The following is a 17,540-nucleotide window of genomic DNA, read 5'->3' as shown; positions in this document are numbered from 1 at the left end:
GAGTATGCTTTTACCTTATTGAACACCAAAATGTGTTTTCTTTTAGAAAAATACGGTGTTGTCCCTAAGAAGTGCTTCCCTGAATCTTATACAACAGAGGCAACCAGAAGGATGAATGATATTCTGAATCACAAGGTGCAACATATGGAGCAGGGTGGGAGTGAATTTAGTGTACTTACCTTAAAACTCTTAACTGATTTTCCAGGGGGATTCCAGGGCATTTCAGTGTACACAGCTTATGTACAAGGTAGCTACTCGGTGTCTATCAAAGGCAATGCAGCTACATATTAACTTTAAAAATAATTGAGATTAGAGGGTTTTTTTTTCTTTTTAAAAACCTTCTACTTTTATTTCTTTTGATTTAAGTATTTTCTCATGGGTACTGAGGAAAGAATGTCCCATGCTTAATATGGACCATAAGCCCACTGGGTTCTAGTGCAGGTGGGCTGGGAGAGCTTTATGCTCTAGTAAAACAGGGGGAGAACTACTTGTGAGACTTTCTTAAAGAGTATGCAGAGTGCTGAGGCGTCCGCAAACCACATCAGTGTCGTTTATCCACCCACTAAAGATTTGATGTAGTCACTGAACTGCTTTTTATTGCTTCAGTTATCTTAGTGAATCATTCTCTTTCTCTACATAACCCATTTTCCCAAGGTGAGATATATATATATACATATATATATATATATATATATATATATATATATATATATATATATATATATATATATATATATATATATATATATATATATATATATATATATATATATATATACTCGCCACCCAGTGTGGAGATTGAACTCACAAACCCCAGATCAAGAGTTGCATCCTATACTGACTAAGCCAGCCAGGCACCCCAAGGAGGATTATAAATCTTATAGGGACGCTGCTCTACCAGCCAGACATCTTTTTTGAGAACTGGGAGTTGCCAGAATCTACTCTCTTGATCTACAAGGCTGAAATTGGATTTGTCACCCCTGGGAGAAAGATTACATTTTAAAATAAGCTATAGATGCGTTTCCCCAATATTAGAAGTAGGTTATTTTCCACCCAGGAAACACAGAATTCTTATCCACAGGTTAAAAGATCCTGAATAGTATATCATTGGATTTCATTTTAGAGGAGAGCAAGATCCTTTTTAGAGCACTGTGGTTAGATTTAAGACTCACCTTTATCTTAGTACTTTCAAAATTGAAAACAAAAATGAAAACTAGGTTTGGCATAGCCATTGTATATTATAATAATTTGGCAAAGAAGAAGAAGTGAACAACCAGTAAAATTCTAAATAAAAATCTACTAGAGTGACTTAGTGGCGTAATCATCTTAAGTCTCCCGCTTTTCCTAGGGGTGATAAGCGTTATGGAAGCAGATGTTTTCCCCATAGCCGGGCACATACTGTCACAGAGGGTATCATCAGTTGCAGAGCGGGAGCAGTTCCATCTAGAATTCTTTGGGAATAAGCCATGTTTTTTTTCCCCTTATGGAAAGTTTTTAGCTATGTGTTTAAGTGGACTGGTTGAGGAAAAACATACATGTTTTTATGAACTTTGCCCTAGGTCTTGGCTTAGTTATACTTCAAAAGAACTAGTACTGGTCTACTAGGCTCATTTACAGTTGAAGTTGGGTTATCTATTTGTAGTACTGAATAAGTTTCTTTCATAGATGAGAGAATTCTGTATACGACTACGGAACATGGTACATAGTGGAGCGACCAAAGGAGAAATCTCAGCCACACAAGATGTCATGATGGAGGAGGTAATATCAATTATTTGGATTTTTTGTGATCGTTCTAAAGAGCTCTCAGAGTAGTTCCATCTGGAACCATAGTCATTGCAGTAAATGTAGAATTGAACTGAAAATTACTTTATGGCTGAAGAAACTGAGGTGTAAACTTTGTATTTTAATATGGGACTTGCACTTAACGTCTTCTAATTCTCAGTTTGGTGTTCTATATAATTCATTCTTTTATTCATTTCATAAATATTGACCTGCTAGGACTTCGGCACTAGGGATACAAAAAAGAGAAAGACATAGTCTCTACAAAGTGTTCGGTCTCTTGGAAAAAGAAACACATGAGTAGTTATGGTAAATCCTATGTCACAGTTGTGTAAAAAAGGATTTGGTGATCCTAGAGGAGGGAGTAACTAATTCAGTGAGCTGAAGGTTTTGTGGGGAAGATATTTGAACCAGCTCTTAAAAAGCAATAGGAATTTATCAGATGGATAATTGGGAAGACCATTCCAGACAAAGGGAATTGCATGTGTAGTGGCATCAACAGAGGTAGAATCCTCAGAGAATAGTGTCCTCAGAGAATCCTCGGAGAATAGAGAAACATGACATCTTGTGTGTGATTGGTAGCAAATAAAGCTAGGAGGCAGAGCTGTGAGGGATCTTAGGTAGTGGCCAGAACTTTTGGCTTTATTTTGTAGGAATAAAGATGGGAAGCTATTGATGGTTATATCACTTACATAATGTATGTAAAAACATTTTGGAAAACTAAGCGTTAAGCAAATATTAGGTGGTGATATTTATTATCAAGGCAGTTGATCTTTATTACTTAAGAGTATACATAATACAGATGAATATGTATGAAAGTATGAATTACTTTGGGAAAAGAAAAAATATTTCCCTTTTTCATCCAGTGGGCCCCATTACTAGGAACCAGGCAACTAACTGCTTCCTTTCACCGCCATAGACAAACTTAATGCTTCACTCGTGTTTTCCTTTGAATTTCAGAGAGCCAGTAAGCTGTAGTTGAGAGCATGGTCTCTGGAGTCAGACTGTCTGAGTGCTCGTCTTCTCATTATTTAACAGGTGTGTGACCTGGGACAGGTTCCTTAAGCTCTCAGGTCTGTTCAGGTATAACGTGTCCAGCTCAGTGCTTAACACGGTAGCTGTTTCTTTTCTTTTCTTTCTGTTTTTTTTTTTTCTTTTTTTAAGATTTATTGATGTATTTGAGAGAGAGAATCTCAAGCAGACTCAGCGCTGGGCGTGGAGCCTGACATGGAGTTCAGTCTTACAACCCTGACATGACCTGAGCTAAAACCAAGAGGAGGACACCTTACTGACTGAGCCACCCAGGCGACCCTGTTTCTTAAATATTCTTTGAGTGGATTGAATGCAGGGGTTTCATTTTGCCAAATGCATTTAAATTGTCTTCTATCTACCTCTTTTTTCTAAGAATTCCTATTTAAGAGAGGTATCTGAATGTGGTAGAAAAATATAGTCTTTGGAGTTAGACATGAATTTCAGTTTTGGCTTTATCACTTACAGCTCTTTGATTTGGGGTAATATGCTTAGCCCATCTGAGATTCAGTTTGGGATTTAAAATATATTCCTCGTTGGATTTTTGTTGGGATCAAATAAGGAATTAAATATAAGAATGCAAGGCATGGTGCTTGGCACATAGCAGTTGTCCAGTAAGTGTTGGTTCTCTTCCTTCCAGCTTGGAATGATCTTCTCTTGTTGAGGCCATATTTCCTACATAATCTGCCTTCATTTATGATTATAGTAAAGTGATAGGGTATAGTAAGGATGAAAGTTCTGTAAACAGTTATGGAAAAGAGCCTAGATAATATTTCTTGCAAATCATAAGCATCCTGTTGGCTTTTGTTGTTTGCTTTAATGATTTTTCAAATGTTGTCTCTAAGATCCATGTCCTGACTCTGGAATTGGCTGATATGAATTAGGGCAGGTATATTTCATATATTTTTCCTTCCCTGCTCCTACCTCAGAAAAATAGTAAAACACCACCTTACTGAGTCCTGAGTATGGATGTTTTATAAGATTATTTACCTAATGATACTGCCGAAACTGTTGACTACAGAATTCTGTGTGGTAGGTCTTTAGATTTTTACAGTCCCCTAAACCCCTCTTTATTGATCCTGACTCTTTGGTAATGAAGAGTCTAGCTATGGTTTTAAAGCCACAAATTAGTACCTATGATTTGCCTAGCCTTGTAGGCACATCAAAATAATGACTAAATCAACAGCCATGAAGCTCAGATAGCTTTGAATGAAATGTGTTTGTACTAAAGGCATTATTTAGAGAAGTGCAGGTTGCTTGTTGTGATGACAGACCAGACAGATCGATTTTGGAAACATATAGTCACCTCTACTGCAATGTTTTCTCAGTGGGTCTACTCTTTTTTTTTTTTTAGCCTCCAGATCTTGGGATTATTAATGTATTCTCTCAACATGCTGTTAAAAACAAAACAATAAACAAAAACTAGAAACAATATTTACCTATGCCGTGAAAAGAGATAGGAAGCCATTATGATTTGCTTAAATTCTGTAGCAGTGGCTCTGCTCTTAAAAATGGAAAATAGGCCTAGGCTTGCTCCAGATGTGCAAGATTAGTTTCCCTGAGACGAACCTAATAATCTGTATTTTTATTTTTTATTTTAAAGACATCTTTGAATAAGAAACATTTTCTAAATATCAAAAGTATAGAAAGGTATACAGTGAAAAGTCTTCTTCCCATCCTGTTCTCCATCCTTCTAGTTCTCATGTATCCCCCAACCAGTTTTATTAGTTTGTTATTATATTAGTTGTTAGTTACCTTTCCAGAAACTTTTTTTATAATCCAATATAAATTTATATTATTTTCCTCCCCCTTTTTTTGCAGAGATGTTAGTATATTACTCATATTGTTCTGCACAGTGTTTTGTTTTTTTAACTTAAAATGTCTTGGTAACCTTTCTATATTGATACATAAAGAATTTCTGCATTTAAAAAAATATTTGCATAGAATTCTGTTGTATAAATGTACCATAATTGATTTATTTGGTCTTTAGTAATGGACATTTCTGATTATTTTCAAGTTTCTATTAAAAATATAGTAATTAATCTTGTACTTACATCATTTTGCATATATGCTTGTGTACATATAGGTACATTTCTAGAAGTAGAATTTTTTTTTTAAGTAGGCTCCACACCCAGCATGGAGCCCAATGCACAACCCTGAAATCAAGACCTGAGCTGAGATCAAGAGTTGGACACTTAACCGGCTGAGCCACCTAGGCTCCCCGAAGTAGAATTTTTTTTTAAAGTAAGCTTTACTACGCCCAGTGTGGGCTTGAACTCATGACCCTGAGATCAAGAGTTGCATATTTTACCGACTGAGCCAACCAGGTGCCCCAAAGAAGTAGAATTTTTGAGTCAGAGAAAATATTCATTTGTCATTTCAATAATGTAATTCCAGATTACCTTCTCTGGGGATTATACCAGTTTATACTGTCATCAGCAATATCTGATAGAAGCTGTTTTCCATTAGTTTTATCAAGGCAATATATTTATCAAACAACTGGATACTGACCAGTCTGATAGGTAAACAGTTGATAGATAAACACTCTGATAGGGAAAGTATCTCATTGTAGTTTTAATTTACATTTTCTTTGAGTGGGGGGGCTGAGCATCATCTCTGGGAACTGTCTGTTCATATCTTTAAACTTGTTTTTCTTCTCTTTTATAATTTCTAGGTACTCCTTACCTTAGCCCTTTTTGATAGGAATTGCATTTTTTTCCTTAGTCTGCTGTTTATCTATGTATGATATGCTTTTTTTTGTTATGCAGAATTTTTTACTTATATATAGTCAAATTTGAAATCTTTTATAGTTTTTAATTAGAAAGGCTTTTCTGTAATTATGAAAGAATTCATTCTTCCATGTTTCTTCTAATACTTATAAGGTTTTGATTTTTATATTTGACTCTCTAATCCATTTAGAATTTATCCTGGCGTAGAGTATGAGGTATGGGTCTAACTTCCTACCCCTTAATTTGATGCCATTTCTATCACTCTAAAGCCTCAGGGCTTTCAGTTCTGTTCTGTTGGTTTGTTTATTCATTTGCCAATAACTCTGTATTTTAGTTGCTGGAGCTACTTACCGCACAAATTAGATAATATTTAGATAATTAGAATTTTAGATAATATTATCTAATTATTAGATAATAAATTAGCCACACAAATATTATGCGGCTAGTCCCATCTCATTCTTCTCTTATTGTTTTCCTGGCTAATTTTGTTTTGGCATCTGTCTAATTAAGGCATCTGTACTTTTAAAAGCTTATCAGATGATTCCGGTTAAGATCCAATGCTGTGAAGAAATAACATTTTCTAGTATGGTCTTCTCTTTTGGATTCTGGATGAGGAAAGGGAATTATTCTTTTGATAGCCTTGGAGGACATCTCTGAGATTGAATAAGGGACTAACCTCAGGTTAGTTCTTAAAGGGAAGAGATAATGTTTACCTATTATATTTCTGCTTTTACTAAAGAGATATAATCAGGAAAATCAATAAGTACTTTTTTTTTTCTGCAGCCTATTTTATTTTATTTATTTTATTTTTTTTTAATGATTTTTTATTATATTATGTTAGTCACCATACAGTACATCCCCGGTTCCGATGTAAGGCTCGATGATTCATTAGTTGCGTATAACACCCAGTGCACCATGCAATACGTGCCCTCCTTACTACCCATCACCAGCCTATCCCATTCCCCCACCCCCCTCCCCTCTGAGGCCCTCAGTTTGTTTCTCATAGTCCATAGTCTCTCATGTTTCATTCCCCCTTCTGATTACCCCCCCTTTCTTTATCCCTTTCTTCCCCTACCGATCATCCTAGTTCTTATGTTCCATAGATGAGAGAAATCATATGATAGTTGTCTTTCTCTGCTTGACTTATTTCACTTAGCATTATCTCCTCCAGTGCCGTCCATGTTGTAGCAAATGTTGAGAACTTGTTCTTTCTGATAGCTGAGTAATATTCCATTGTATATATGGACCACAACTTCTTAATCCAGTCATCTGTTGAAGGGCATCTCGGCTCCTTCCACAATTTAGCTATTGTGCACATTGCTGCTATGAACATTGGGGTGCATATGGCCCTTCTCTTCACTACGTCTGTATCTTTGGGGTAAATACCCAGTAGTGCAATGGCTGGATCATAGGGTAGCTCAATTTTTAACTTTTTAAGGGACCTCCACACTGTTTTCCAGAGTGGCTGTACCAACTTGCATTCCCACCAACAATGTAGGAGGGATCCCCTTTCTCCACATCCTCTCCAACAATTGTTGTTTCTTGCCTTGTCTATTTTTGCCATTCTAACTGGCGTAAGGTGGTATCTCAGTGTGGTTTTGATTTGAATTTCCTTGATGGCTAATGATTTTGAACATTTTTTCATGTGTCTGTTAGCCATTTGTATGTCTTCATTGGAAAAGTGTCTGTTCATATCTTCTGCCCATTTTTTGATTTGTTTATTTGTTTCTCGTGTATTGAGTTTGAGAAGTTCTTTGTAGATCTTGGATACCAGTCCTTTATCTGTAGTGTCATTTGCAAATATATTCTCCCATTCCGTGGGCTGCCTCTTAGTTTTTCTGACTGTTTCCTTGGCTGTGCAGAAACTTTTAATCTTGATGAAGTCCCATAAATTCATTTTATCTTTTGTTTCTCTTGCCTTTGGGGATGTGTCATGAAAAAGGTTGCTTTGGCCGATGTCGTAGAGGTTGCTGCCTATGTTCTCCTCTAGAATTTTGATGGATTCCTGTCTCACATCGAGGTCTTTCATCCATTTGGAGTTTATTTTTGTGTATGGTGTGAGAGAGTGGTCAAGTTTCATTCTTTTGCATGTAGCTGTCCAATTTTCCCAGCACCATTTATTGAAGAGACTGTCTTTTTCCCACCGGATGTTTTTTCCTGCTTTATCAAATATTAGTTGCCCAAAGAGCCGAGGGTCCATTTCTGGGCTCTCTATTCTGTTCCATTGGTCTATGTGTCTGTTTTTGTGCCAGTACCATGCTGTCTTTGTGATCACAGCTTTGTAGTACAGCTCGAAATCCGGCATTGTGATGCCCCCAGCTTTGTTTTTCCTTTTCAACAGTTCCTTGGAGATTCGGGGCCTTTTCTGTTTCCATACAAATTTAAGGACTATTTGTTCCAGTTCTTTGAAAAATGTCCTCGGTATTTTGATCGGGATAGCATTGAAAGTGTAGATTGCTCTGGGTAGCATGGACATTTTAACTATGTTAATTCTTCCAATCCATGAGCATGGAATATCTTTCCATCTTTTTATGTCTTCCTCAATGTCTTTCAAGAGTGATTTATAGTTTCTAGAATATAGGTCCTTTACGTCTCTGGTTAAGTTAATTCCAAGGTAACGTATGGTTTTTGGTGCTATTGTAAATGGGATGGATTCCCTAATTTCTCTTTCTTCGGTCTCGTTATTCGTGTATAGAAATGCAACTGATTTCTGAGCATTGATTTTGTATCCCGCCACGTTACTGAATTGCTCTATAACTTCTAATAGTTTGGGAGTGGCTTCTTTTGGGTTTTCCATATAGAGTATCATGTCATCTGCAAAGAGAGACATTTTGACTTCTTCTTTGCCAATTTGAATACCTTTGATCCCTTTTTGTCGTCTGATTGCTGTTGCAAGGACTTCTAGTACTATGTTGAATAATAGTGGCGAGAGTGGGCATCCTTGTCGAGTTCCTGATCTTAAGGGAAAGGCTTCCAGCTTTTCCCCATTGAGAATAATATTTGCAGTAGGCTTTTCATAGATGGCTTTTATGAGATTGAGAAATGTACCTTCTATTCCTACACTCTGAAGGGTTTTAATCAGGAAAGGATGCTGTATTTTGTCAAATGCTTTTTCGGCATCGATTGAGAGGATCATATGGTTCCTGAGTCTTTTCTTGTTGATATGATGTATCACGCTGATTGATTTGCGAATATTGAACCACGCTTGCATCCCAGGTATGAATCCCACTTGATCGTGATGGATAATCCTTTTAATGTACTGTTGGATTCTATTAGCAAGTATCTTGTTGAGGATTTTGGCGTCCATATTCATTAGGGAAATCGGTCTGTAATTCTCCTTTTTGAGGGGGTCTTTGCCTGGTTTGGGGATCAAGGTAATATTGGCCTCATAGAATGAGTTTGGTAGCTTTCCTTCTGTTTCTATTTTTTGAAATAGCTTTAGGAGAATAGGTATTATTTCTTCTTTGAATGTTTGGTAGAATTCCCCAGGAAAACCGTCCGGGCCTGGAGTTTTGTTATTTGGAAGGTTGTTTATCACTGACTCAATTTCTTCATAATTAATTGGCCTGTTTAAGGAATCAATTTCTTCCGGTTTCAATCTTGGTAGTTTATAGGTTTCCAGGAAGGATTCCATCTCTTCCAGATTGCTTAGTTTATTGGCATATAGCTGTTGATAAAAATTTCTAATAATCCTTCCAATTTCAATGGTGTTCGTCGTGACCTCTCCTTTTTCATTCATAATTTTAATAATCTGGGTCCTTTCTCTTTTCTTTTGGATAAGTCTTGCCAGTGGTCTGTCAATTTTATTGATTCTCTCAAAGAACCAGCTTCTAGTCCTGTTGATCTGCTCTACTGTACTTCTGGTTTCTGCTTGATTGATTTCAGCTCTAATTTTGGTCAACTGCTTCCTCGTGCGTGGATTAGGCCTGTCCCTCTGTTGCTGTTCCAGCTTCTTGAGGTGAGAATATAAAAACTGCATTTTAGATTTTTCTATTCTTTTGAGTGAGGCTTGGATGGCTATGTATTTCCCCCTTAGGACTGCCTTTGCAGTATCCCATAGGTTTTGGACTGTTGTATTTTCATTCTCATTGGTCTCCATAAATTGTTTAATTTGATTTTTGATTTCCTGGTTTATCGAGTCATTCCTGAGCAGGATGGTTCTTAGTCTCCAAGTGTTTGAGTTTCTTCCAAATTTTTCCTTGTGGTTGAGTTCCAATTTCAGAGCGTTGTGGTCTGAGAATATGCAGGGGATAATTTCAATCTTTTGGTATCGGTTGAGACCTGTTTTGTGTCCCAGAACATGGTCTATTCTTGAGAATGTTCCATGGGCATTAGAATAGAATGAGTATTCTTTGGTTCTGGGGTGTAGTGTTCTATATATATCTATGAGGTCCAACTCGTCGAGTATGGCATTCAAAGCCTTTGATTCTTTGCTTAGTTTTTGCCAGGGTGTTCTGTCTATTTCTGAGAGTGGAGTGTTGAGGTCCCCTACTATTAATGTATTTTTATTTATATGTCTCTTTATTCTGGTTAAGAGTTGGCTTGTGTATCTTGCTGCTCCCCTGTTGGGGGCATATATATTTATAATTGTCATATCCACTTGTTGAATACTTCCCTTAAGAATAATATAGTGCCCTTCTGCATCTCTAACTATAGTCTGTAGTTTAAAATCCAATTTATCTGATATGAGAATTGCTACCCCAGCTTTCTTTTGAGGTCCATTTGCGTGAAAGATGGTACTCCATCCCCTTACTCTCAGTCTGAATGCATCTTTGGGTTCGAAATGAGTCTCTTGTAGACAGCAAATGGATGGGTCATTTCTTTTTATCCAATCTGCAACCCTGTGGCGTTTTATGGGATGGTTCAAACCATTTACATTAAGACTGATTACTGAGAGATATGATTTTAATGTTGCCATGTTGCCAGTAAAGTCTTTGTTTGTATTGGCTGTGACTTTCTGTTCTGTATCACTCTTGGGGCCTTTTTACTTTTATAGAACCCCCCGTAATATCTCCTGTAGGGCTGGTTTCGTGGTTACAAAATTGGTTAGTGACTGGCGATTCTGAAATGTCTTTATTTCTCCATCAATTCTGAATGACAGCCTTGCTGGATAAAGGATCCTTGGCTGCATGTTTTTCTCTGAAAGAGCTTTAAATATGCTCCCCCAACCCTTTCTCTCATTCCAGGTCTGTGTAGACAGGTCTGACGTAATTCTGATGCTTTTGCCTTGGTACGTGAGAAATTTCTTTGCCCTGGCCGCTTTCAATACTGTATCCTTGCATCTAATATTTGCGAATTGCACTATGACGTGACGTGGCGTAGGTTTGTCGTGGTTGAGCTTGGGAGGGGTCCTCTCTGCCTCTTGGACACGAATGTTTGTTTCCCTTGCTAGATTAGGGAAGTTTTCAGCTACAATTTGTTCAAATATCTCTTCTAGACCTCTGTTTTTCTCCACCCCCTCGGGGATGCCGATGATTCTAACATTGGATCGTTTCATTGAGTCAGTAATCTCCCGTAACCTACATTCGTGGGCGTGGATTTTTTTAAGACCATCTTCTATTTTCATTTTTTCCTCTATTAACCCATCCTCCAATTCACTAACCCGTTCCTCTGCTTCTGCGACCCTGGCCGTCAGAGCCTCTAGTTTTGCCTGCATTTGGCTCATAGAATTTTTAATTTCTGTCAGATTCGCTCTCATTTCTGTCCTTAGGGATTCTATATTCTCAGTAACCTTTTCGTTAATAGTTTTTTCAATTCTACTCATCATTTTGACCATCGTTACTCTGAATTCCATTTCTGATAATTTGGTTACATCCATATCCATTATTTCTGTGGCAGAGGCCACAGACTCACTGTCTTTTCTTTGCTGGGGGGGGCTTCTCCTTCTTGTCATTCTGATGAAGAGAGGTTGCGGGGTTTCCAGAGCCCAAATTATTGACTGGGTCCCAGGCCGTGCCCCTTGTTTTATAGGGATCTTAGGGATGTGGGCTTCTTCTTTAAAGATTTTATTTATTTATTTATGTGGCAGCCAACCAGCGAGAGAGGGAACAGAAGCAGGGGAGTGGGAGAGGAAGAAGCAGGCTCCCAGCGGAGGAGCCCGATGAGGGACTCCTTTCCGGAACGCCGGGATCACGCCCTAAGCCGAAGGTGCTTCCTTTTTTCTACTAATGTTCTGGCCACTTTAACTCTGTTTCTGTTGGTGCTGCTCAACCCTGCAGCGTCCCGGGATGTGCGCCCCACACCCGGCGTCCCAGCCCTCACTTCCAGGGCCGGCACGTCTCTGTCCTTTGTGTTTCTAACACCGCCAGCCGCCAGCCGCCCCGCGCGCGCTCCCGGATCTCCCGGTCTCAGTCTGGATCCAGTGAGCGCACCGGGATTCCGGTGTTCCGCGAGATGCCTGGTGGCGCGCACCCGGCTCACGGTCTCAGTCTGCTGTTTCGTGGGTGCCGTCCGCGATCCCGCCCGCTCCCCCGTGCAGGTGGCTGCCGCTTCCCAGCGCCCGAACGCGGCGGCTCCCTCCCCTTTCCGTGCGATTCTTCCTCGATATCTGTGCTGGTTTCTCGTACCTCAATACTCAGCGCTGGAGATGTTCATTTGTAGAGATCCAGATGCGTCTTCCTGCGTCTCAGGCTGATTCCGTGGTTGTTTAGGCTGGTCTGGTACCTATCCAGCTCGACTCGGGGGACCGGCTGAAAAAGGGGTCCCCTACTCCTCCGCCATCTTAACTCCTCCCTCAATAAGTACTTAAACCAAAGACTCTCTTTAATAGTTAAAATTCTGAAGTAATATGAACTAAATATTTAAATTCAGGCAGTCTCTTTTAAGTATTCTGGAGCTGAAAGTTAGTTGATTGAATTCCTTCAGAAGTGAAAACTTCACATCTCCAAACAATATAAAATCCTTAGTGAAAATGGAGATAAATTGTGTATCAGTTTGCTTACAACGCTAAATACATTTTACATCATCTGTCATGAAAACCAAGTGTAATGAAGACCTTTATTCCTTAACTTTGTGAACTATCATCTAAATGTCTTCATTGGATCTGAAGTCACATGTTTCTTTTTTAGCCCGTTGAGGATCAGAATTTTTGTGAAAATAAACCTGCATTTCTTCTATCATAGGCTGGGAACATGTTTTCTTCTTCTTAAAGTAGATGAAAAACTTTTATCCTCCCAACTGCTGACTTGAAAGAATGTTCACATTGCTTGCTGAGTCAGACTTGCGTCCAGCCAGCCCAAGGTTCTATTTTGATGGTAGCCCCCGGGAGGCATACTGGTATGTGAGACATTCTGGACCTCACAGCATTCACTCAGATATTCCTCAGAGCCTGTTATATGGGAGGAGTTGCAGATAATACATGTTAAGTAACTTACGTTTAGTAGGGGAATAAAGTAAGTAATATAAAGTGAAGTAAAGTAAATGTCTTCAGAGATACGCAAGCATATCTAACTCCAAAGATGGAATTGGTACATCTTACTTGGGGGATCAAGAAAGGCTTCCTAGAGAAAGTTGCATTTGAGATGCTCTTTGAATGAAGTGAGTTTGGAGTGAAAAGCATTCTAGATATGCTCAAGGCAGATTTGGTGAGCAGTGAGTAGGCTGATTTGCCTAGAGTGTCAGTGGGAAGTACAGGTGTCCAGTTATGGAGTGAATAAGTCATGGGAATAAAAAGTACAGCGTAGGGAATATAGTCAATGGTATTATAACAATGTTGTGTGGTGACAGGTGGTGGCTACACTTGCGATGAGCATAATAGCCTAGCATATAGACATGTTGAATCACTATGTCGTACATCTGAAACTAATGTAACATTGTGTGTCGACTATATTCAAATTAAAAAATTTTTTTCAAATTAATTTATTTAAAAAGAATAAGGTTAAGGTTTTAAGTCTGGTAGCTGGGGGAATGCTGCTGTGGTTCATACAAGTCAGAGAAACTATTTTCAGAGATGCTGTGAAGAGGAGAAACATTGGCTTCAAAGTGCTTAGTCCCGGGGCGCCTGGGTGGCACAGCGGTTAAAAGCGTCTGCCTTCGGCTCAGGGCGTGATCCCGGCATTCCGGGTTCGAGCCCCACGTCAGGCTCCTCCTCTATGAGCCTGCTTCTTCCTCTCCCACTCCCCCTGCTTGTGTTCCCCTCTCTCACTGGCTGTCTCTATCTCTGTCAAATAAATAAATAAATAAATAATCTTTTAAAAAAAATAAATAAATAAAATAAAGTGCTTAGTCCCAAGGCACCGTCTAGTTGGAAATGGATTGGAAACAATGGAAACAATTCTGGAGCTCAGGAAAGGGAATGATCTAGAAAATTGATAGTGATGATAGTACAAATGGCCGAAGCCTTGGGATGATTTAAATCCCTGAGGGAGAATAGAAGGTGTTGTGAGCATGTTATGAAAACACACGAGTTGTGTCTTTCCACAGTGTCAACTTTATTCAGTCATAAAGCAAGATTAAAATAATTGTAAAGCAGGTTCAAAATTCCAAATTCAATGACATTTCACTGCATGTTTAATTTGGCTTCACACACATCACACAAGGCAGAGCACAATGCAGAGTAACACAGCAAGCAAGATACAACAAGCGTAAGGAGTCAACAAATGCGAAGTCAGTCCATGGGCACACAGTTGAGATGAGGCCTTGGCCTGGTCAGGGTCACCTTATGTTCAAGCAGTGGAGAATCTGTTACGTTCAGAGATAAAAAAGGCAGAGCCTTGGTGGCAGTTGCCTTTTTGATTTGGTCAGATGTGGAAGGGTCAGCGTCTGGAGGGTCTGACAGTTTGCTGCAAAAATCCTCCATTTTTAGAGTTAATCAGTTGTGGGCCTTTTGCAGGCTTCCTCTGATTCTGCTATCAGTTCTGTGTGTCAGCCTGGGCTGGTTTGGGCAATATCCGCTCTGAGCTGCAACACCCTTGGCTGCTTATGTCACTACTTGACATGAATGACTCCATCTTGCTCTCTGCAGGGGGATAGAACAGATCTGAGTAAAGAATTCTGGAAAATATCCATTTCCATAAAAGTGAGTGCCAGAACTATGCTGTGACATAGGCACTGGTCATCAGTGTCAGATGTTGCAGACTGGTCAGAGAATATGAGGATGGAGAAAAGGCTGCTGATTTCCTGGATAGGGGTGTGTAGAATAGTGTCAGTAGAAAGGAGAAGGGAAGTTGCAAGATGGAGAGGAGTCAGACCATGGCAAGAAAAGCAAGGCAGTTTCAAGAAGCTTGGCAGTGAAGAGAAGGAAAAAAGTTGATAGTCATTAATTCCATAAGTATTAATGGGGTACCTATTAAATAGTAGGCATTTTTAAGTGCTAGGAGTACAGTGATGTCCAAGACAGACATGGTCCCTGCTCTCATGGGCTTTACATACTAGTGGAGGGAGACAGACAATACACAGTAAATGAACAAGAAACTAATGTGATATGTACTTTGACGAACAAATAATACAGTGATTGATAAGGGGGTCATGAAAAGCCTTTCTGAGGTCAAATTTGAGCTGAGACATGAGTAACAGGAAGACCAGCCATGCAGAGATGTGGATACAGAGCATACCAGACAGAGGGGACCGTGAGTGCAAAAGCCATAAGATGGGAGAGAGCTTGGTATTTTTGAGGAAAAAAGGAAGGCAGTGTGGCTTGAGCTTGGAAAGAAAGTGAGAATGGTTGGAATGGGTCTCATAGACGAAAGGAGAACTGGCTTACATGTAGCCTGCAAGCCAGGGTAATGAGTTTGTATTTTATTCTCAGTGAGGTAACCATGGCAGTTAAAAAAAAAAAAATCCCACTGAGTGTTTTGAGAATGGATAGTAAAACAAAGAGAGAAAGTAGGGAGACTAGGTAGGAGGCTCTTCTGGTCATGAAAATGAGAGGTTATAGTGATTGGGACCAGGTTGGTGAGGGTGAGGATGGAGAGAAGTAAATCCGTTTTGGAATATATTTCCGAAATGAGGCTCTCAGGACTTGCCGAGGTGGAGGGGACATCAGGTGATGTCATGGTACCTTGAGGTGGGGGGCTTGCAGGTATGAGAGAAGGTCTTTTGGCAGTAGGGCAGTGTGAGGGAACCAGTGTGTGGAAAGGGCTAGCAAATGCAAATGAGAAAAATGAGAAATAATAAGGTTTTGGAGGAGGGAAAGAATAGATGTGGTTTAAAGTAGTGCTCTCAAACTTTAATGTGCTCACCAGTGCCCTAGAGAGCTTATTAAAATGCAGATTGATTCAGGTCTCGGTAGAGCTAGAAAGTCTGCATTTCTAACTATTTCTTTGATTGAAACACCACTCTAGAAGTAGCCTCGAAATCATCATTTGACAGTTATCAGCTCTCCTTATGAGCTCATTTAACATCGCAGAAGGGCACATACCTTTTAAGTATACTTTTTAATGTCTTAATGTCTTTCCCTGCCTGAAAATATATTTAATGCCTCCAGAAAGTATTTCCTCTGCCTGCTTTTGCAGGCACAGGTGGTTTTTATTATTTTTTAAATTTATTTATTTTAGAGAAAGGGAGGGGGTCTGGGAGGAGCAGAGGGAGAGGGAGAGAGAGTCTCAAGCAGGCAGAGCCCGATGCGGGGCTTGATCCCAGGATCCTGAGATCAGGACCTGAGCTGAAACCAAGAGATGGGCACTTAACCGACTTCGCCACCCAGGCGCCCCTTGAATTTTTTTTTTTTTTTTTTAACAGATCGTTGCCTTTCTTCCATTCCCCACTAGGAAGCAGTAGAGAGCTGTCTTCTCTTCTCTCTGCATATCAGCAGTCATCAAGGTCCCTACTCCTTCCCTTGTAACTAGCTTATTTACCCACCACACTGAACTTTCTTCAAAGTTCAGCTGTTTTCTTTTTTTTTTTTTTTTTTTTTTTTTTAAAGATTTTATTTATTTATTTGACAGAGAGAGACAGCCAGCGAGAGAGGGAACACAGCAGGGGGAGTGGGAGAGGAAGAAGCAGGCTCATAGCAGAGGAGCCTGATGTGGGACTCGATCCCGGTACGCCAGGATCACGCCCTGAGCCGAAGGCAGACGCTTTAACGACTGCGCTACCCAGGCGCCCCTGTTAGCACTTTTGTGTCCTTGTGGCCTTTGTACTCTGTGATCATAGGTCATTTTACCTTTGAGCCTAACTCCTTGATCAGTAAGTTGGAGCAGATGATTTCTTAAGGGCACTGTAGCTTTGCATTTTTATAACAATGAAAGCAACGAATATCTCTATAATGCTTTAGACTTTATTGTACACTCTTTCAACAACCCAGTGTTGTAAATACAAATGAAGATTCCAAGATTTTGTCACTTCTGTAGTGGTTCTAAGCACTGAAATCTTGTAGCTCTGCCAGTTTTGCTCCATTACAAGTGGTTAGGTTGTTATCTTTGAACCACCTTTCCATTCTAACCTTTCTCAATACTATGGTTTCCCCCATTCCATGTCTACCCGTAGAATGCTTTAAGCTCTGAGCCTTGTAAGGATTTGTGACTGACGCTCAACCATTGCATCCTCCCTTCCTCCTCCCACTTGATGTCTGTCTCCCATTCAGCCAGGGGTATGGGAATTGACTCAGTGCCACATCAGTTGTCTTTAAATTGAGATCCACACGTTCCATGTTCCATGCTTGACGCTTTCTGTGTCCTTTTTTCTTTTTTCATTCCATTTATTGATTTTATTATTCACCATGTTAGACTTCAGCAAATCATTGAAAATGAACAGATCTCTCTGATTGGATACAATATTTTTAGAGACCAACTCAAATGGACCTTTTTTCACAGGATTAGACTTGAGAGACATAACCCTTCTTTATAATTTACATCCTGTACTTATAGGCCATATAATAGGTAATAATATAGGCAATAAATACAAAACAGATATAAACTGCAAATACGACTGGGGCCTTTCTGACCCCAGCTGCGCATATCCACATTGTGAGATTGGTTTAAACTCCCAGTAATTTTAATTAGCCAAGGATATGAAACCATAGAAGCCAGCTGGCCACAAGAGGCAGCAGAGCTTCCTTTACTCCCC

The 17,540-nt window shown here is 39.5% G+C and overlaps 1 protein-coding gene across 2 annotated transcripts in view; it reads left to right on the top strand.

Annotated features, from left to right (window-relative positions):
• BLMH (bleomycin hydrolase) overlaps positions 1-17,540 on the top strand; it is a 52,394-nt gene that overhangs the window by 6,299 nt on the left and 28,555 nt on the right. For both annotated transcript variants that reach the window (XM_040641097.1, XM_040641098.1), the window contains exons 5-6: positions 47-135; positions 1,666-1,758. In XM_040641097.1, coding sequence (XP_040497031.1) covers positions 47-135; positions 1,666-1,758 — 182 coding nt within the window. The remainder of the gene's footprint in view (positions 1-46; positions 136-1,665; positions 1,759-17,540) is intronic.

Source organism: Ursus maritimus, unplaced genomic scaffold (assembly GCF_017311325.1).
Source record: "Ursus maritimus isolate PB19 unplaced genomic scaffold, ASM1731132v1 scaffold_24, whole genome shotgun sequence".
Lineage (NCBI taxonomy): Eukaryota > Metazoa > Chordata > Mammalia > Carnivora > Ursidae > Ursus > Ursus maritimus.
This window is presented reverse-complemented; position numbering and strand designations above follow the sequence as displayed.